The sequence below is a fragment of the Primulina eburnea genome, chromosome 9, assembly GCF_022965805.1.
Source record: "Primulina eburnea isolate SZY01 chromosome 9, ASM2296580v1, whole genome shotgun sequence".
NCBI lineage: Eukaryota > Viridiplantae > Streptophyta > Magnoliopsida > Lamiales > Gesneriaceae > Primulina > Primulina eburnea.
In genome coordinates this window covers 18,392,035-18,415,134 of record NC_133109.1, presented here as the reverse complement: position 1 = coordinate 18,415,134, position 23,100 = coordinate 18,392,035, and the positions used below count along the sequence as shown (strand labels likewise).

General features: G+C 38.5%; 1 protein-coding gene and 1 non-coding gene across 4 annotated transcripts; one reads left to right on the top strand and one right to left on the bottom strand.

The window, feature by feature from the left end:
- Positions 1-4,292: 4,292 nt before the first annotated feature.
- Positions 4,293-7,853, top strand: LOC140841321 (B3 domain-containing transcription factor ABI3-like). Of its 3 annotated transcripts, none has more exons than XM_073208628.1 (6): positions 4,294-6,446; positions 6,523-6,618; positions 6,761-6,858; positions 6,944-6,990; positions 7,070-7,146; positions 7,503-7,853. In XM_073208628.1, the coding sequence occupies exons 1-6, from the start codon at positions 4,764-4,766 to the stop codon at positions 7,623-7,625; spliced, it is 2,124 nt and encodes a 707-aa protein (XP_073064729.1). In that variant the 5' UTR covers positions 4,294-4,763; the 3' UTR covers positions 7,626-7,853. The 3 variants fall into 3 exon arrangements, with proteins under 3 accessions (XP_073064731.1, XP_073064729.1, XP_073064728.1); XM_073208627.1 differs by having other exon boundaries at positions 4,296-6,446; positions 6,758-6,858; XM_073208630.1 differs by lacking the exon at positions 7,070-7,146 and having other exon boundaries at positions 4,293-6,446; positions 6,758-6,858.
- Positions 7,854-10,549: 2,696 nt separating this feature from the next.
- LOC140842232 (small nucleolar RNA R71) lies at positions 10,550-10,655 on the bottom strand. Its single transcript, XR_012120362.1, has one exon. It is a non-coding gene; the product is annotated as a small nucleolar RNA R71 (small nucleolar RNA).
- Positions 10,656-23,100: the final 12,445 nt, after the last annotated feature.

The window sequence follows — 23,100 nt, the reverse complement described above, 5'->3', positions numbered from 1 at the left end:
CCTCAGTTGTCCATTCCTCTCTAGACTTTTCTATGCGATGAGGTGCCCCGTCAGTAATGACAACTGTAGTGTTTGCTTTTAGAATCTTCATGAAACCATCAGTGATGACATACCACATGTCGTTATCTTGTGCAGCTAAATGAGCATGCATTCCTAATTTTCCAATCGTTAAAATCTTCTCTGGAAAACATCGGTATTTTGTTGAATGAAGACATGATGATCAGTTTGTAAATAAGAGTATTCTTAGACAAGATTCAACTGTTATGATACCACACATGATAGGATCAGTTGAAAGGTATTTAGAAGGGTGGTTTGAATAAATACACACGATTTTTGTAATCTTTTCGAATGAAGTGTCAGTTCTGTGACAAACTGATACTAGGAATCTTTTCAGTCGATAACAATCAGTTTAACTGAATACAGTTGCGGAAATAAACTAACTGAAAGATAGAATAATAACTAAAAGAGTAACACGAAGATTTATGGATGTTCGAAGATTGAATAACTTCTACGTCACCCCTTCTGTCACAAGGATATGATATGCACTAAAAGACTTTGATCAATACAAAAACTTATACAGACCCACTTCAGTTTGGACTTAATACTGTCAAAACTGAAACTCTTAGTTTACTAACTTTCTCACAGTTCTCAACTGGACTTAGCACAACTGATCTAATTAAGATCAAATAAATAATACAATGATTTGTGCTAGTAAGCTCAAAAGGTAGCCTCAAATGCTACAGATAAATCGAATAAGAGTGAGCTTTTGATTCTTGAGTGAGAGCTATAATTTTAGTAGGGTAACGACAAGCTTGAGAATAGATAGATCACTTAGTTGTTTTAGAGTTGTTTCTCTACTGCTCTCGTCACTTATTTATAGGCATCTCTTCAACGATAATATTAAATAATATTTGAATCTTTATATTCATTGATTGCCACGTCAATATTCTTCTGACATTCGTATATTGTAAACTCTGAAATTCGGCGTTCCACTACGAGTGGCAGTCAGTCTGCTTTGTACTGTTGTCGGTTGAATATCATTTTCAACTGATGACGTGTGCAGCTGAGTGATCAGCTGATATGAAGACGTTGGTAAGCACTCAACTGAATATATCAACTGATCAGTTTTCAACTGATCAGTCAGTTGACTCTGTAAATTCAGTTCGGCTGGTTTCAGTTGCTTTTGATAAACTACACATTTAATCTTCAGTTAGACAACTGTCAGTTAGTCTAATAAATTAATCTCTTAGTTTGTCATACCACCAAAATTAAGTTTCCAACAATATATTTATACATTCAAGATAAATAAAACATTTATTGTCTTTAATGGTATACAAATCAGTAAAACATAAACTACTTGTAGTGCTAGTATAGTTAGAATACGACACATATGAATATATGTGTTATATCATGGTATTTGTTCGTACACGTATTCTCAGTTCCAACTGTATTGTTACGTAATACTAATATTGTAAACTGTGACAAAATTAGGACTACTTGAAATACTATATAATTAAAATATGGTATCATACTGGTTACTTCACTTAAGTTTAATATCATTTCCATTGTTATGTAGTACTAATGTATCAAAATATGGTACAATCAAAACTACTTGTGGTACTAATATAATTAAATATGATATCATATACATATATATATGTATCATCATAGTCTAGTTATTTAGGCATTGTTTGGTACATGGATAAGGGTGAGATTGATAAATAATCCTCTTTATCTCATGTTTGATACATTTTTTAAAAGCCATTATAATATCACGAGCCCTTGATAAATAAATTTTGAGAAGGATAAATCATAAAACATCCTTTGTAAGAGGTGTGATAATTTTAATGTAATGATAAAATACATTACAAATGACTTAATTACCTCCAATTTAAATGCATTTAAGTATATATATATATATATATATAAACACATATATACACACACACACACACACACACAAATATATAAACACACATATATACACACACACACACACAAATATATATATATATAAACACATATATACACACACACACACACACACACAAATATATAAACACACATATATACACACACAAATATATAAACACACATATATACACACACACACACACAAATATATCTATATATTTGTGTGTGTGTGTGTGTATATATGTGTGTTTATATATTTGTGTGTGTGTGTGTGTGTGTGTGTGTGTGTGTATATATGTGTTTATATATATATATATATATATATATATATATATATATATATATATATATATATAAATTTTTGTGATAGGGTTAATTTTGTTATTACAATTCAATATATAAATTTAATCACTCTTGTTAAAATTATACCAAACATTCAACATATTATCTTATTATTATATTTATCCTTGATTTATTCTTATACTATATATCCCTTATTTATCATATCTTATGTATCAAACTGTACCTTAATGTATGTACAGTATGGTTTCATTAAAATATAGTAGCAATTTGAGTTTCTTGACACTCACAATAGGCAAAAACTTGTGTAAGACGGTCTCACGGGTCGTATTTGTGAGACGAATCTCTTATTTGGGTCACCCATGAAAAAGTATTATTTTTTATGCTAAGAATATTACTTTTTATTGTGAATATGGGTAGGGTAGACCTGTCTCACAGATTATGACTCGTGAGACGATCTCACATGAGACTAACTCCTCACTATAACAAAAATATTGCAAGAATGTTACCATCCTAAAAATTTAATTCATCAATGCAAAAGTCAATTTTCCAACCTTGGAATTAAGGTCTAACTTGAAGTGAAGAACGTTTAGAGTAGGTTTATCGTGAGATGGTCTCACGAATCTTTATCTGTGAGACGGATCAACTCTACCGATATTCACAATAAAAAGTAATACTCTTAACATAAAAAGTAATTTTTTTAATGGATGATCCAAATAAGATATACGTCTCACATAAGTTTTTGCCCAATATAATAATAATGAGGAACTAGAATTTAAAATTTTTGATAACAAGGAACCCTTAATATATAAATTTGACATAAAAAAATGGTTCATAGAATGAAAATACGTTCGGGTATGTTAGACTAATTTACCCAAAAAAATGACATTTTACATATCACCGTTTTAAAGAAGAAAAAAAATCGCAGTAATCCTACAATTTAGCTGTCGTTTGGTGCTGTATTTTATGATAAAAAAAGAAAATATTATTTATTTTATTTTTACATCAGTCCAAACTTATTATGACATAGAGAAATTATATTTGGTGCTGTATTTTATGATAAAAAAAGAAAATATTATTTATTTTATTTTTACATCAGTCCAAACTTATTATGACATAGAGAAATTATATTTTAATGCATATGATGTTTGTAAAATTGTACAGGTTCTTTTTATTTTATTTATATGATATAATCGTTAAATTTTAGATAAGATTTAAATAAAATATAGATTTGAATATCCATAAATTTACGATAAAAAAATATTTTCTCGAATAACGAGTATTAAATAAAATAAAAGTAAATCTGATATTGAAATAAACAGATAGAGAATGACATAAAAACTTTGAGAAAAAACTTTTATGAGACGATCTCACGGGTCGTATTTTGTGAGATATATCTCTTATTTGAGTCATCCATAAAAAAATTTTACTTTTTTATGCTAACAATATTATTTTTATTGTGAATATCGCACGTCTCACTGATAAAGTCTAAAATTTGTTAGAAGTGTGAACAAAGTTTGATAATCTTGCGATTAAGAAAAATTAAAGTAACTTTACTCTGAATTAGATGAAACGATTTTATGCTTCCAAAAAACATTATTTCAACCACAAAACTTTATATTCCGTATTTGTTTTAAAATAAAGTTCAAAAAGGCAAATGAAATTATGGCATGAATGAGCCAAAGTTTTCATCGAGGACCAAAATTCAAAATCAAAATGAATAAAAAAAAATGACATTTGCTAAAGCTAAAGATACAAATTATTTTATATAAAAAAGAAAGAGACTCGTTAATATGCTTCTTCTGGAAAAGTCCTTGACATCATATCACGAATTCCAAAGCTATTGGTTCTTTCTCTACATTATCTTCTATTTAAAAATTTAAAACTCCATTACACGCAATTAAACATTTTTTTATTATTTAATTTCATATTTGATTATATATATATATATATATTTATTTATATTTCCAAAATTAAGTTGGTAAATTATACATACAGACACAAGGCACCGATGAAATTTGGTAAAATACAAAAAGAAACCATTTGAACTTATCGGCAAAGAAACAAACGGAACAATTGTTTGAAAAGAGAAAATAAAAGCATTGGGGGGAAGCCATTAAATGAAGAATTGAAGAGCTTGAAAAATTCCGCAGAACCGAACAAAGTGAGCATTTAACAATGGTGGTTGAGTTTCACCGAACATTTTAGGGTTTCATTTCTTTATGGATGACCCGGCCCGGTTTATGGTACCATTGTCGCTTATATATAATATTCAAATATTTTCTTTTTTAAAATAAAAAAAATCTAATGCTATAATAAATGTGGGCTTGGTGAAGAGGTCGCTTTCTTTGGATTTCGGATTTTCGATTTTGTATAAATTACAGTACTGGGACTGGAATATGTTTTCAGTGGCGGAGACCTTTGATGTATTTGTTGTTGATATGGATGCAAGTTGCAAGATTTGAAGCAAGATCATATATATCTTCCCTCAATTAGTTACAGAATCTCCTTTCTTTTTCTGGAAATTCATTGTACTGAATCAAGAATCAATGGTTGAGGGAGGAGGAGGAGGACCGCCTCTTGCTGAGCACGATCGGCACTCTTCTGACCGAAATGGTGGGGCGGAAGTTGTGGATATGGAGGCGGAGGTTGGGGAAAACTCTGGTGGTGGTGGTGGTTTTGAAGCTATGCAAGTGGAGGAACATGGGATGGTGATGGGGGAGAAAGATTTTTGGTTTGAAAGGGAACAAGAAAACACCCTTCTAGACATGAACGACGCTTCTGTTTTGTTCGGTGATTTCCCCTCTCTACCGGAGTTGCCTTGCATGTCTTCGTCTTCGTCGTCTTCAACCGCCCCATCGGCGGCGCAGACCATAGCGGCGACGCCCTCGTCTTCCTCCGCCGCTTCCTCGTCGCCCGAGGCCTCGTGGGCACCGCCCAAGAGGAGGAGGGACCAGACTGAAGCGGGTTACGCCGTCGTGTCATCCTCCACCACCGGTACTGATATTGCGCCGCGGCTGTCTGATCTTGAAAGTATGCTCGACTCCGATTGCGTCGATGTGATGGAGGATTTGGGGTACATGGATTTGATTGACGGCAATGAGATATGGGACCCATCTTCACTGTTCGAGAACCAAGAAATCATTCCAGGCCAAGAGGCGCCGCCGCCGCAGAAAACCCAATGCCAAGAAGAGAACGATGGGTTCAGTTTCCTACGAGGGAATAAGGAGCTCTCCATGATTTTTCTCGATTGGTTGAAGCAAAACAAAGATCGCATCTCTGCAGAGGATGTGAGGAAAATAAAACTCAACCGATCCACCATTGAGAATGCTTCAAAGCGATTGGGCAGAACTAAAGAAGGCATGAAACGTCTTCTGAAATTGATTCTTGAATGGGTGGAGCACTACCAGCTTCAAAAGAATGGAGGCCGCCGCCCTCAATCTCAGTTTCAGTGTCAAGAAAACCCCGTTGTTAATCCAACCCGTATCTCTAACTCCAATTTCAGTTACACTAATGTCGTCTCTCCTGATAACTCTAACCCACATTGCTTTCCCACGACTCCGTGTATGATTCCTGTACCAACCCCTCATGTTCTTGAATCCCCCACCCTGGTGGCAACGCCGCCTGGTCTTCCTCCTCTGGCAGTTGGGTACTGCAATATCGGTGGTGCAACTTATTCGAACCCGCCACTTCCAGTACCCCCTACATACCAACATCATCAGCAAGTGATGAATATGATGCCTTGTACACATTCCTCAGAATACCAGATGATGAACAATGCTCAAGCCTGGACTCCAACCCCTTATACCATGTCCATGTCACCTCAATTTAGCCATTCTACGGATAATAGTCATCCTGTTTCATCCTATCAGCAAGTTTTCGTTCGGAATCCATATCAGACTTCTGCTCCAAATGGGGAGACATTGGTTAGGTCAGGCTGTTCTGCGACTAAAGAGGCTCGAAAGAACAGAATGGCTCGGCAAAAACGGCTCTACTCAAACCATCACCGACACAGTAATAATAAAAATCAAATAGATTGTTCACATCCTGTGGGTGATCCAGTTAGTTCTCCGGAAGACTGGATGTATTCGCCTGTTGTTGATCTTACATCGACTCCTCCGCCAGAGAGCGTGCCAATTCCATCGGTTGATACCTCTGAAGTTCAAGTCAATGGAGGCTCGATGCAACTGCAGGATTTTCGAGGGGATTCATATTCACATCAACGCCAAAATGTACTTGGTTTTTGTCTGAATTTTGAATTCAGAGTTTAAACTATAATTAACATTTCTGTTCGATTTTTGTCTACAGGGTTGTTTGAAGACGGAGAGGAACTTGAAGTTTTTGATGCAGAAAGTCTTGAAGCAAAGTGATGTTGGTAATCTAGGACGGATTGTGTTGCCGAAAGTAATTTTCCTGTCTTAGCTAAATCTTGCTGTGATTGCATTAAATTAGTTGCAATTAGGATTTTCATAAAATTACATATAAGAACCTATTAGATTGTGTCTATCAAGTTGAATTAATTAGCAATATCCATTGCCATTAGAAGGAAGCTGAAAACCATCTCCCTGAACTCGAGACCCGGGACGGAGTCACAATTGCCATGGAAGATATTGGAGCTTCTCGGGTCTGGAATATGCGATATAGGTACAGCTGCATTTATATTTTCATTGCGATCACATGTTTCCGACTTGGAACTTTATTGAATTTGATTATGTCTTGGGTGTTTCAGGTTTTGGCCAAACAACAAAAGTAGAATGTACCTTCTTGAGAACACAGGTACTATATGGCGTTAAGGCAAACTTATGGTAATAAATATAACGTTTTATTAATATTAATCACGTGGTCGGTTTTTTAGGAGATTTTGTGAAGGTCAATGGACTTCAAGAAGGAGATTTTATAGTGATCTACCTAGACACAAAATGTGGCAAATACGTAAGATTTCCTTTTCCACGACCTTTTCTCATGTATCCGCAGACCTAAGAAATTTCAAGAAGGCGTGAAAGACGATGCTATATGTTCGGGCGAGACGTTATGTACATAAAATCTCTTTAAACGATCCTACTAGTGTGTTCTTTGGTTTGAAATTGTGTTTGTAGTGTGGCTTATTGTTGGTCTAAGAAGATTCAAATCTTTTGCTCTCACTTTTTGTATACCATTTGTTACGCCAATTGAAATCTTCATTACATGTCCCATAATCTAAAAGGTATATTGCAAAATGATTTAAGTTCCATAGGGTATTCAGCAAACCTTGTTCTGATGAAACTTGTTTGGTTCATTCATGCAAACAGATGATTAGAGGAGTAAAAGTGCGCCAACCCGAAGCCAAGTCGGATGCCTGGAAACAGACAGGAAGGAGAAACGCCCGGAACTTATCACGCCCTCGTATCCGCCCTTCCTCGGATGAGCTGTGACATGAAACATTAAAAGAAAGTTTTTGAAGGGAAACTGTGGACAATAAAATTTATATCATTTCTATGTTTGTCTGCCTTAACTGACTCAAGAATTGTGTTGTGACTTAGTTAGGAGGAATCCGTTGAAGTTGTAATCATTTTGGGCGGTCTTTAGTTATGACTAATGTATTTGTAGGATGATATACAAACTATATTCAACCAAAAATTTATCAAATTTAGTACTTTATTGATTTTTATTTTCTTATGGTTCATCTCTTTGGGAGTATTTCAAGTATTCGTGATGAATTTGGACTTGGATTATTTCATGCATTTTTCTCGCGTATTAATGTTAAAATATTATATCTTTTCTTTGCTCTTCATTCAAATTGATGGGGTCTTAAAAAAAATGATGGGTCATGTAAATTAGGATTGAGCCGTCTAATTATTTAATTTAATTATGTGTTGAGTCTATAATTAAGGCCATTAGGCCCAATATGGACCCATTAAATAGAAGGTGACATTGGAAGTTCTTGTTTGGGCTGTTCAAGCTCTTTTATACTTGCAGTCTCTACAGGTGGTGATTTGAGCGTTGTCGGGCACTCTCTGATGCCTTTTACGGCGGACGACAATCCACCAAAGTGCAGCGGAAATTTTAAATTTTATTTTCACGTTTGAAATGACATTGGGCGTTGTATGAATTTAAACATCTATATGGTGTTTAGAATTAATACTTTTTTATTTAACGTTGGCTCCAAAATATTCCGGATTTTAAGCCGAGATAATATATATCATTCGAACGGGCCCCTCTCATTTGATAGTCAAATTAAGTTCATGGTCGGATATTTTGTTCTTTATTTAGATCATATTAGAGACCTCAAACAATTTATGTGTTGAGGATATGACACTAGAATTTTAGAAATCCAGAACTAGTGCGACGACAACGGGGCGACAAGGAAGCTCTTGATATGGGGGGATTTTACTTGTTTTTCATGTCATGTTTTGTCCCATTGTGTTGCATTTATCGTTTAGATTACATGCATTTTGTCACATTTTAGTTTATATTATGTTTTATTATTAATCATTTGTCTCGGTATGAAAATGCAGGAGATTCATTCAAAAATGAAGAAAAAAGAATTAGTTGCGAAGGACTTCCGCCCGGGCAAAATTCACATCCGCCCCGGCGCTTGAGAGCTGGGAATAAAAGAAAATTTTGCGAGAATCATCCGCCCGGGCGGACACTTATGTCTGCCCGGGCGTGTGTATTTTTGGAAAAAATTGTTGACGAATCCTTACCTTAATTCTGAATGGAGAGGATATGGAAGGGGGACAGGCACGAAAAGAGATTCATTCAGACTTCATAGGGGCAGCCGCGCAAGCTTTGGAGAGGATTGTTGAGCTTGGATTGAAGATTCGAAGCTTTCCGGGCGTCGTTCTTCGCAATTTCCGTCAAATCTAGTATTTCTAATTTATTTTTTATCTCTTAAACATTTTTGTATTTATTTCCACTATGAATTCTAGTAGCTAACTTTATTATTTGTTGGGATTTAAGGGGATCCTACCCCGAACTTTGATCTAATTAATTTATATTTCGATTGTTGCGTTATTCTTGATTATACTACTGTTTTATCGTGTTGTTAGAGCGCAGCTAACTTTAACAACGTTTTTATATTGCGACTGAGTTCGAGAGAATAACTTGTGATAGGAACGAGTAGTATAATCCGTGGATCTACAATTTACATAGACATATGAAATTGGATACGTGCCGATAGTCATAGTCCTAAGGGTCGAAAACTAGGGGATTTCATAAATCGACATGCAATTCACTCTTGATAAATAATTAAAGACATTTAATTACTTCATTGAGTAGAATTAGTTTGGCATAGCTCGAGAGAGTCTGTTCAATTGAATAGGAAATCCTGTCGGAAGCATATAATCATTATCGAACGAATTAATTAATTAAAGAGGGGTAGGTGAACCGATATTCCCAACAAATTCATTTCTCATTGAATTTTTATTCAACCATTTTAGATATTAGATCTCATTAATCAATTCTTGAATAATTTTATTTGCATGTTTATTTGATTGTAGTAGTAATAATCAATCAACCAATTTTCGTTGCTAAAGATCTAATAACTGGAAATAATAATTGTCAAACACAATCTTCAGTGGAACGATACTCGTACTCACGTACATTATACTATTACTTGACATCGTGCACTTGAGAATAATTTTTGAGCATATAAAACCATATTTTTATTGAGGATTTCACAGTGCAAGTTTTGCTCGATCAAGTTTTTGGCGCCGTTGACGGGAACTGTTAATTCACAATTTTATTATTAGTTATTTTCTTTATCATTGTTTCATTTTATTAAATTAACACTCCATATTCTGTTACAGATATCTCGTCCAGTGCATGCCAAAGCCACTTGATGTGGAGCTTGAGCAGTTCGACCCTGAAATTGAAAGAACTTTCCGCAGGAGAAGACAACAGCAGAGACTGAAAGAACTGATGGAGAGGCACAAGAACGATCGTGAGGAGGAACATCGTGAAGATAGACATGTTGAGATGCCACGTCGCATACAAATACTGGAGTATGCCCAACCCTCTTTGGATGGAGCACGCCCCATCATTGTGAGGCCTATTGTGCGGGCAAACCACTTCGAAATCAAACCAGCTATAATTCAGATGATTCAAAACACAATCCAAATTGGAGGATCTGCAGTAGATGACCCAAACACGCTCATCGCAGATTTTCTCGAAATTTGCGATACTTTTAAATTTAATGGAGTTTCTGATGATGCTGTTAGATTGCGTTAATTTCCTTTCTCCTTACATGATAAAGCTAAAGCATGGTTGAATTGTTTGCATGTAGGTTCGATCACCACATGGGAGGACATGGCGAAAGCATTTCTCATTAAATACTTTCCTCCATCCAAGACCATGAAGCTGCGGGCAGACATAACCACTTTTGCTCAGTTCGAGCAGGAATCTTTATATGAGGCATGTGAGCGATTAAAGGATCTATTAAGAAGATGCCCTCATCACGAACTGCCACTTGGGTTAGTTGTTCAAACCTTTTACTATGGCTTGCTTACTCCTAATCATACTATGATAGATGTTGCTGCATGTGGAAACCTATTGAAGAAGACTGTTGAAGAGGGATAGCTGTTGGAGGAGATGGCTGCTAGCAGCTATCATCCTCAATTTGAAAGGAACAACCAGCGGAGAAGTGCAGGAGTTGACCAGGTAACTGACCTTTCCGCTATTACTGCACAACTTGATGTTTTGAACAGGAAATTAGACAACTTGAATATGGGTGGCATGGCTATGCATCTTCAAGAGATATTCTGTGATAAGTGTGGAGGTGAACACTTTGTGAAGGACTGTCAAGATGACAATCCCTTCTATGTGCAAAATGAGGCACTGGTGAATCAAGTGGGAGTCCACAACCGTTCGAGGAATGATCCATATTCGAACACATATAACTCTGGATGGAGGCAACATCCCAACTTCTCATTGGGTGGTCAAAACAGTCAGAATCGACCACATGGAGGACAACCGTATGGAAAACAACTGATGTACAGATATGACCCTCCTCTAGAAGAAAAGTCCAATTTGGAGCAAATGATGTCTAAGTTCATTTCAACCACCGAGACTAGACTACAAAATCAGGATGCATTGATAAAGGGGCTAGAGAATCAGATTGGGCAGTTAGCGAAGATGATAGCAAGTAGAGAGTCAGGCACCTTTCCAAGCAACACTGAGACTAACCCAAAAGAGCAAGTGAAAGCCATAGTATTGCGGAGTGGAAAAATGCTTGAACAAGAGGAAAAAGAAAAAGAGGATCAAGGAAAAGAAGCGGTTGGTACGCACAAAGGTAAGTTTTCTAACTCTACACCAGCACCCACTGGACAATCCAAAATTGTTATACCTCCTCCATTTCCTGCGGCATTGAAAAAAGCATAACTTGATGCGCAATTCGGTAAGTTTCTTGAGGTATTTAAAAAATTGCACATCAATATTCCTTTTGTTGATGCCTTGATGCAAATGCCTAGTTATGCTAAATTTGTGAAAGACATCTTAGCTAATAAGAAGAAGTTGGAGGATCACATGACGGTAAAATTGACTGAGAATTGCTCTGCATTGGTACAAAACTAGATCCCACCAAAGCTAAAGGATCCAGGGAGTTTTTATATCTCTTGCATGATTGGTGATGTTGTTTTTCCTAAAGTTTTATGTGATCTTGGTGCGAGCATTAATCTTATGCCTTTATCTGTATTCAGGAAACTTGGATTGGGCGAGCCTAAACCGACACAGATGTCCTTGAAACTAGCTGACGGATCCACCAAATATGAACGAGGAGTCAAAGAAGATGTGTTGGTAAAATTGGAAAAGTTTACATTTCCTACAGATTTTGTGGTGCTTGACATGGAAGTGGATAGGGAGGTGCCTTTGATTTTAGGGAGACCGTTCCTTGCAACTGGCAAAGCCGTGATTGAAGTGCAAGAAGGGAAGTTGACATTGAGAGTAGGAAAGGAATAAATCGCTTTTAATGTTTTTAACGCTCTTAAGCACACACTGCACACTAATGATTGTTTTATGGTTGATTCATCGGATTCACTTGTGTGTCAATTTGTGCAAGATGCTATGAAGGACCCATTGGAAGCCACGCTCACCACTAAATTGAAGAAGGATGAACTTGATGAAGAAAAATATGCAAGAGTGGCGTATTGTAATGCCAACCATCAATGGATGCCAGAAAGGATAAAATTGGAGGACATGGGGGATCGAAGAGATTTGACCCCTCAGAAGTCAAACATTGAGGAACAGCCAACACGTGAGCTAAAACCACGGCATCCACACCTGAAGTACGTGTACTTAGAGCGTACAAAGCTAGCACCTGACAACCGGATCACATCGAGAGAATTCAAAGAAGGTGAAGCGGTGCTGCTATACAACTCCAAGCTGCGCCTGGTTCCTGACAAGATCAAGTCAAGGTGGACGGGCCCTTACATGACCACCAAGGTGTTTCCCTCGGGAGACATAACTATGAGAGATGAAAAAATTGAGTCATTCACAGTCAATGCTCAACAACTGAAGAAATATTTAGGTGGCACAGGGGAACGACAAATTGGAGTCACTCGATTCCAAAACAATCAGAACTGAGGGGAACTTGCAGTTTAGCTCTCAAATATAAATTGAGAACTAATTTCTTTCACTCTTTACTCGTTTTAATTCAATTTTTAGTTTGTGTTCTTATTATTCTATATATATAAAAAAAGAAAGGGAATGCCGTAAAGCTTCCGCCCGGGCGCAAATTTATTACCGCCCGGGCGCGCTTCTTTTATCAAAAAATTTTGAATTGCCGTGATGTTTCCGCCCGGGCGGATATTTACATCGGCCCGAGCGAGCCCTTTTCAAAATTTTTTTAAAAAGCCGATAATTATCCGCCCGGGCGAAAACTTATTTCCACTATGCAGATGCACCAGAGCCGGACGCTGGCGTCATTCCCTAGAGGCGCACGAGGAGGATGATCATTGAGAGGGGAGTCACTTATGTCCCCTTTCATTTAGTTCTTGCATTTCTTTTAGATCATTTCAGTTATTTTTGTTTTTGTTATTTTACACCCATTTTGTTATGCACTATCTGTCTCTTTTTCTATCGTCTACTGCATTGGGGACAATGCTCGACTTTAGTATTGGAGGGTGGATGGGTGTTGTTTCGTGTGTTTATTTTTGGTGTCTTATTGGTTATATTTGTTGGCATTTAGTATGAGTCATTTTTGCATTGGTGTGTGTCAGCCGACAGTGTTTGGAGTAGTACTTGTTAGCCAAGGATGATTAAGAAATGATGAGACATGCCCTGTCTGTTGTGTAATCGCACTCCTTTAGCACATACTGTGGTAAAGACATAAAGTTTTATTTAAAACATTGAATAAAGTTTTATTTAAAACATTGAATTTTCTTTGCACAAATGTTAGAACTAGAAGCATGCATGATAAGATGGTGAAAATTTAAAAACTAAAGTGGGGAACGAAGATGTTTGAAGGTGTGTGAATTGAGCTTGACTATATTCTCTTGAATCGAGGTAATTATCAGCAGCGAAAAGAAAAAATTTAAAAAAAAAGATAGATGGAGATGTAAGGTGTGGGGGAGCCGAATAAAGGAATGAAATCCTATTCCTGGCTAAAGGTGGAGATGTAAGGTGTTGAAGAGCCGAATAAAGGAATGAAATCCTATTCCTGGCTAAAAATGTAAAACACATGGATTTGAATATGAGATGAAAGGTTCTAATATAGTCCTTTTATTACTGTATTCCAATTCAGAAAGAAAATGATAGAAAAATGGGTGCTGCTGGTGATCACTGAGTGCAGAGGAGTAAAAGAGAGTACGATTTACATTAACAAGCTGATTAAAATCTCTGACAATGGTTGAGAATGGATCTCTCTTTCATTTATGATACAAGGACTAACAACACACACATACACGTTCAGGTTTTAATTGAAACAATGTCTAGACCAAAGAAAGTACGAAGAATTGTTTTTTACATTGATCGACGAGGGAATATGTTGAGTTTCGCTGAGGCTAGTTGATGACTATGAATTCACCGTCGAGCTACTTTGTGTCATGTTCTATTTTTTCTTGTCACATGTTTTGCTCGAGGGCGAGCAAAAGGTTAGTATTGGGGGGTTGATATGGGTGGATTTTACTTGTTTTTCATGTCATGTTTTGTCCCATTGTGTTGCATTTATCGTTTAGATTGCATGCATTTTGTCACATTTTAGTTTATATTATGTTTTATTATTAATCATATGTGTCGGTGTGAAAATGCAGGAGATTCATGCAAAAATGAAGAAAAAAGAATTAGTTGCGAAGGACTTCCACCCGGGCGCAAATTCACATCCGCCAAGGCACTTGAGAGCTGGGAATAAAAGAAAATTTTGCAAGAATCATCCGCCCGGGCGCGCCAAAGAAGAAAGAAATCTGCGCAGACCATCCGCCCGGGCGGACAGCGGAAACTTATGTCCGCCCGGGCGCGTCTATATTTTTGGAAAAAATTGTGGACGATTCCTTACCTTAATTCTGAATGGATAGGATATGGAAGGGGGGCAGGCACGAAAAGAGATTCATTCAGACTTCATAGGGGCAGCCGCACAAGCTTTGGAGAGGATCGTTGCGCTTGGATTGAAGATTCGAAGCTTTCCGGGCATCATTCTTTGCAATTTCCGTCAAATCTAGTATTTCTAATTTATTTTTTATCTCTTAAACATTGTTGTGCTTATTTCCACTATGAATTCTAGTAGCTAACTTTATTATTTGTGGGGATTTAAGGGGATCCTACCCCGAACTTTGATTTAATTAATTTATATTTCGATTGTTGCGTTATTCTTGATTATACTACTGTTTTATCGTGTTGTTAAGCTGACTTTAACAACGTTTTTATATTGAGAGTGAGTTCGAGAGAATAACTTGTGATAGGAACGAGTAGTATAATCCGTGGATCTACAATTTACATAGACATACGCACCGATAGTTATAGTCCTAAGGGTCGAAAACTAGGGGATTTCATAAATCGACATGCAATTCACTCTTGATAAATAATTAAAGACATTTAATTACTTCATTGAGTAGAATTAGTTTGGCATAGCTCGAGAGAGTGTGTTCAATTGAATAGAAAATCCTGTCGGAAGCATATAATCATTATGGAACGAATTAATTAATTAACGATGGGTAGGTGAATCGATATTCCCAACAAATTCATTTCTCGTTGAATTTTTATTCAACCATTTAAGATATTAGATCTCATTAATCAATTCTTGAATAATTTTATTTGCATGTTTATTTGATTGTAGTAATAATAATAATCAATCAACCAATTTTCGTTGCTAAAGATCTAATAACTGGAAATAATAATTGTCAAACACATTCTTCAATGGAACGATACTCGTACTCACGTACATTATACTATTACTTGACATCGTGCACTTGCGATTAATTTTTGAGCATATAAAACCATATTTTTATTGAGGATTTCACAGTGCAAGTTTTGCTCGATCAGCTCTCAGCATAAAATATCCTTTTCTTCTTTCGAGATGACCGAAAGTTTTGAGGGAGAAGAGGAGAGTGTCCTTAGGACTCTTAATTTTAGTTAATTAAATTCTCATGTAAATATATCATGTATTAATCAATTTTTGATAATATATTATATATTTATATACACATCTTTATATCTCCATATAAAGTATATACACATATATATTATTTAAATTAAATGATCGTTGCTTAATTTCCTTGATTAACTTGTTAGTTAATTAATTCTAGACCCTTCTAGAATCTTTTACGGGAATTTCGTATATATTAGTTGTTACTACTACTAATACTATTATTTAATTTATTAAATTCTAAATTCACTAAATAAAAAATTATGAACTCATTATAACCCGATCGACGATCTGAGAACGCCGATATATATAATATATAAATCTTGTTCGTATAATGAAAATTCAAAATTTCCACTAATCAATTTTTTGCAGCTGCCAGTTTCTTCAAAAAACATGTAGTTCCACTTAGGGGTGGGTGTTTATTTTCGGGTATCGGGTACCCGATCGGGTATTTTTGAAAAAAAAAACTGGTTCGACAGGTACCCAATACCCGAAAATAATTTTTGAGTTCGGAATCGGGTATTTTATCGATATCCGATCAGGTATCGGGTACCCGAATTTTTTTTAAAAGAAATTAATGGTCTATCTGTCTATTCATTGAAAAAATACATATTTTTTTTTGTGGCTAGTCATATCCCGATATAATGACAAATGACTAATCTTAAAATGATATAATGACATGATATTTTGTGAAATTTGAAAAATACATGTGTTTTTTTAATTTACTAGTCATAATATGATATAATGACTAGTCATAACTTGATGTGATGATGTGATTTTTTGTTAAATGTGAAAAATATATATTTTTAAAAAAAATTTAAAAAATGTTTCTTTAGTCGGGTACCCGAAAATACCCCCGAAAACCCGACTCGAACCCACCCCTAGTTCCACTCTTCGTATTAAATTAGCAGCTAAGCTAACATCTATTTTTCACATTATATAGAATTAACTTATAAACTCCTTTATAAGCATTCAGTTTGATCTCCATCAAACTACAGTCGTCAAATTCAACTCCTTGAACTTGATCATCTCAACGGGAACACAGAAGCCAATACTTTTGTGATTCTCAATTGTTCAGGGATACAACTAGTTGTCTGTTCACATCTCCATATGATTCAAAATCCTCAGCATCATCGAGAGTCTCACCGCCGACTAAAGGCTTAGGCCCCATCTGAATGAAACGGTGCTAATCAAAACGCCTAGGACCATCCCGACGATGACGATGTTCACGATGACGCCTACGATTGTCCTGGTCACCCCAACGACCTACACTTCCCTGACTACTCTCATCACCAAAGTGGTCAGCCATCGCTACAAGATAGAATGGGGAAAATGGTAAAATGGTCAACGAAAATCCCAAAACAGAATCTATATCCCAAAATCGTAAGCATGCTCTGATACCATAAATGTAGTGACCCGTTCCAGAATCACCTACTAATGAAGAACTAAGCATGCAATTAACTTAATTAATAATAATCAGAGATAACAGCGGAAAATAAGGCTAACGACAATAGTTATACAACCCAATCGAAAATCCAGAACAACTCAACTAAACTGAAATATACGGTACAACCATATCGAATCAAAAAGATATCGAAGAACTAAACCAACCATCTACTCAACGTCCTCCTCCTCCTCCTCCTGAGCTGTCCAACCTGAGGCCTGTCCCGTGGGAATGGGGTGTCCAAGATAAACAAAACCGAGGACGTGAGCGATAAGAACGCCCAGTACAAAAGCATGAGTATACAAACCTATATGAAATGCACATGCTATGATATGATACCAGGGTAGTCAAGAAACAGGAGTAACAAAGGATCTCAAAATGCTCAGTCTAGAGGCGCCAAGTGGATAGTGCCGCGCGGTACTCCTCTGGGTCACTGCATCCACTACAAGAACAGACGTGGACCTAAAATGTCCCGGATCACCGAAGCCCTCCGGACCCGTCGGCCACTGTGTACTCTCGGTGTCCATGCGTCCACAAGACAAGACAGGGCTGAGCGGCCCCACAAGATATAGCTTATCTCGAAAGAGATACAGCTCAACAGTAAAGGCTATCTCGAAGGAGATACGGCTCAACATGAAATGCAACATGCATCATAAAACGTGACATAATAGCATGTATTATATGACATATAATAATGCAGCAGATAATCATGCAACACATATAAGGATGTATACTCGACCAGGATATCTCGGATAGTACTTTCGTACCTCTATCACAGCAAGCCTAGCCTTACGCAACACCGCTAATCAGGTCTAGAACAAGCCTACGCATCAAAAGCATACCCAATGAACAATACTACCATGCTAGACTAGCAAAACCAGTACTACCAAAGGTTTAGGGTTTACCTTCGTCCGTCGACAGCCCTTTGATGTCGATTACCTCGTAACTCAGGCGTCGCTACGCTACCAATCCTGGCAGCTCTTGGCTAACGCTCGACCGACCAACTAACCCTAGAAACCTTCCAAACCTCTCAAAATGAGACACAACTTCAAGAATTGACAATACAAAATGAGGAAATCCGAGCACTATTTATAGGCTATGTTCGGATCCACCGAACCCACTTCGGAACGTCCGAACTCCTACGTGTCCATCGGCTCTTGACACCTCATGATCGGATCCACCGAACCTACACTTCGGATCATCCGAACTTGCATGTTAACTGACGTGTCGATCAACTCTTGACACCTCATGATCGGATCCACCGAACCCACTTCGGATCGTCCGAACTCTTCGGTGCTACCGAACTATCTTCGGTCCGTCCGATCATGACCACGGTCAAAATTACACATTAAACCTTCTTAATCACCATTAATCCGTTAATTACCCAATTTGGAATTCGGGCTACTACATTCTCCCCCCCTTAAAAGATTTCGTCCTCGAAATCAGGCTTAGAGGATGAACAAAACGAAATAACAACATCGTTATTACATCTCAATTGTTGTTGAATACAACTGATATTTCGATTACAACTGAAAACACAAACATATACAAAGCATAACTCAAAAGAGCTCTGGATGCTCCGAACGCATACGACTCTCTAGCTCCCAAGTGGCTTCTTCAGTGCCTCTGCGCTGCCACTGAACTAAGACAAGAGGAATGATCTTATTCCGCAACACCTTGTCTTTGCGATCGAGGATCCGCACTGGTCGTTCCACGTAAGACAAATCTGAATTTAGTTGAACTTCAGAGGGATGCAAAATGTGAGACTCATCTGCTACGTATCGTCTTAACAAAGATACGTAGAATACATCATGAATACTTGATAGGTACGGCGGCAATGCAAGTCTGTAAGCCAAATCTCCCACGCTTTCCAATATTTCAAATGGACCAATAAATCTCGGAGACAGCTTACCCTTGAGACCAAATCTCAAAATTCTGCGAAAAGGTGAAACTCGGAGAAACACTTTCTCACCTGGCTGAAAATAAAGAGGTCGCCGCTTGGTGTTCGCATAACTAGCCTGTCGATCCTGAGCGATCTTAATCCGTTTCTTGATTATTGCAACCTTATCAATAGCCTGCTGGACTAACTCCGGTCCCTCAACATGTCGTTCCCCAACTTCATCCCAAAATAATGGAGTACGACAACGTCGCCCATACAACGCCTCAAATGGTGCCATACCAATACTACGATGATAGCTGTTGTTGTACGCGAACTCAATCAAAGGCAAATGATCTTGCCAAGCGGTTCCGAAATCCATCACACAAGCTCGTATCATATCCTCAAGTGTACGGATAGTCCTCTCTGTCTGACCGTCGGTCTCTGGATGATAAGCTGTACTTAAACTTAGGGACGTACCCAATGCTGACTGGAAACTACCCCAAAATCGTGAGGTAAAACGAGGATCTCTGTCACTGACAATACTAACTGGCACCCCATGCAAACGTACAATCTCTTGAATGTACAATCGAGCCATACGATCGAAAGTGAAATCACGTTTATATGGCAGAAAATGAGCAGATTTGGTGAGTCGATCCACCACTACCCAAATAGCATCACTATTCCTCGAAGACAATGGTAAGTGAGTAATGAAATCCATCGCGATATGCTCCCACTTCCATTCGGGAATAGGTAAGTTTAACAATAATCCTCCCGGTCGACGGTGCTCTGCCTTAACCTGCTGACAAACAAGACACTTGGAAACAAACTGATAAACGCTGCGCTTCATCCCTTTCCACCAAAATCGTGTCCTCAAATCTTTATACATCTTGTTGCTTCCCGGATGGACACTCAACTTGCTTCGATGAGCCTGAGCCAAGATCTCTTCCCTCAAAGTATCATCCTCTGGTACCACAACCCGATTAGACAAACACAGAAGACCATTAGACTGATAATGGAAATTGCTATCTCCACCAACCAATCGGGCTAATCTCTGAGTCTTGAGATCAGATATCTGAGCATCTCGAATCCGAGAACAAAGCTGGCTCAGATAAAATGGTAGCAACACGAATGCTCTCCATACCTTTCCGATGTTTGAAATTAAATCCCAATGAACAACAATCCTGGATAGTACTAATCATAGCACTGGTCTGAAGTGCAGAGGCTCTCACCTTGCGACTAAGAGCATCGGCTGTGAGATTCGCAGAACCTGGATGGTATTTGATCTCGCAGTCATAATCTTTAAGTAGATCCATCCAACGACGTTGTCTCATGTTCAACTCAGCCTGAGTGAACAGATACTTCAGACTCTTATGATCAGTAAAAATTTCAAACTTAACCCCGTACAAGTAATGACGCCAGATCTTCAGCGCGAACACAATAGCAGCTAATTCTAGATCATGAATAGGGTACTTCTCCTCGTGAGGTTTTAACTGCCTGGATACGTAAGCGATCACATGATCATTCTGCGTCAACACACACCCTAAGCCTTGAAAAGAGGCATCGGTGTAAACACTGAAACCATCAGATCCTGACGGTAACGCCAAAACAGGTGCCGAAGTCAGAAGTCGACGAAGCTCTCTGAAACTATCTTCGCACTCAGATGACCACTCAAATGGAACATCCTTCCGAGTAAGTTGCGTCAATGGTCTAGCTACCTGAGAGAAATTCACGATGAAGCGACGATAATACCCTGCCAGACCTAGAAAACTACGGATCTCAGCCACCGTCGTAGGACGTGACCAATTCAGCACTGCTTCGATCTTGCTGGGATCCACAGAAATTCCTTCCTTGGAAATCACATGACCAAGGAATACTACACGATCAATCCAGAACTCGCACTTACTCAGCTTAGCATACAATTGCTTCTCGCGAAGAATCTGCAACACAATCCTCAAGTGCTGGATATGCTCTTCCACACTGTGAGAATAAATCAAGATATCGTCGATGAAAACCACAACAAACTGATCTAGAAAATCCCGAAAGACTCGATTCATCAGATCCATGAACACCGCTAGCGCATTCGTCAATCCAAATGGCATAACTAGAAACTCGTAATGCCCATATCGAGTACGAAATGCAGTCTTGGAAATATCATCATCTCTCACTCTCATCTGATGATAACCCGATCGCAAGTCAATCTTGGAGTAAACAGAGGTACCCTGGAGCTGATCGAACAAATCGTCAATACGAGGTAATGGATACTTGTTTTTGATCGTCACACGGTTCAGCTGGCGATAATCAATGCACAATCGCATAGATCCATCTTTCTTCTTGACAAACAATACTGGAGCTCCCCAAGGTGAAACACTCGGGCGAATATAACCTTTATCAAGAAGATCCTGCAATTGCTGCTTCAATTCTCTCATCTCTGACGGAGCAAGACGATAGGGGGCACGAGAAATCGGTGCAGTCCCTGGCCTTAACTCAATGCCAAATTCCACCTCTCTAACCGGAGGAAAACCAGGAATCTCATCTGGGAAAACATCAGGAAATTCACAAACCACTGGAATATCCTCTATACCAACACTACCTGTGGATGAATCAATCGCATAGATGAGGTAGCCTTCCCCGCCCGACTCTAAAGCACGACAGGCTTTCAGAGCAGATACCACTGGCATCGGAGGTCGCGCTCCCTCACCATAGAAAAACCAACTAGAGCTCTCAGTCGTACGAAACTGAACAAGCTTCTGGTAACAATCCACGGTAGCTCGGTAAGTAGTCAATAGGTCTATACCTAGAATACAATCAAAATCTTCCATCTCCAGGATCATAAGATTCGCAATCAATTCGTTACCCTCAAAATCTAAGGGACAACCCATCACTAGACGCTTCGCTAACACCGAATGACCCATCGGGGTAGAAACGGAAAGAATGACGTCTAGAGAAACATACGGTAACTTATGACGCTTAACAAATCGTGCAGAAATGAATGAATGAGATGCTCCAGTATCAATAAGAACAAAAGCAGGAATACCGCATAAACGAAAAGTACCTGCTATGACTCTCTCCGTTTCATCTGCAGCCTGATCCTGGTTCAGCGCAAAAATCTGACCTTGGGCACGAGGTCGAAGATTTGAACTACCCACTGCCTGACCCTGCCTCCTCTGCTGAACAGTCGTCTGAGATCCGGAACCAGATCCTGCTCCACCTCGCAACTGAGGACAATTCTTCTTGAGATGACCCATCTCTCCGCACTGAAAACAAGCTCCCGCGGCTGATCGGCATTGCTCCGATGGATGGTTCTTCCCACAATGTACACAAGAAACCTTCTTCTTACCAAAGCGGAAAACACCGCTAGACCGTGATCCAGATCCAGAAGAAGAAGAACCAGATTTCTTGAAAGACTGAAATCGAGGGCTCAAAGTACTCGGAGGTCTAGAAGAAAGAATAGCCCTACCACGCTGGAGACTGATCTCTGCCTGGCGACACCGGTTCACTAACCCATCATAAGAAGTAGGATTATCACAGACAGTGACTCGATCAAAAATCTCCTGGTTAAGACCCTGGAGGAAATGGTCATACTTGGCCTCAGAACTGCCACTGATATGAGGAGCAAAAGGTAACAACTCAAAGAACTTCTGCTGATATTCATCAACAGACATACTACCCTGCTTAAGATTCAGGAGCTCAATCGTCTTTGCCTGGCGAAGGGCTGGAGGAAAATACAGCTGCATGAAAGCTGCACGGAAATCGGCCCAAGTCACCCTACCCTGGGACTGGACTATCGGCGCAGAAGTCGATCGCCACCACTTGCGCGCACGGCCCTCGAGAAAAAAACTAAGGGTCTCCATCTGCTGCTCCTCGGTACACTGGAATGCACAGAAACAACTCTCCATGCGCTCTAACCAATCCTCAGCATCATCGGGAGTCTCACCGCCGACTAAAGGCTTAGGCCCCATCTGAATGAAACGGTGCAAATCAAAACGCCTAGGACCATCCCGACGATGACGA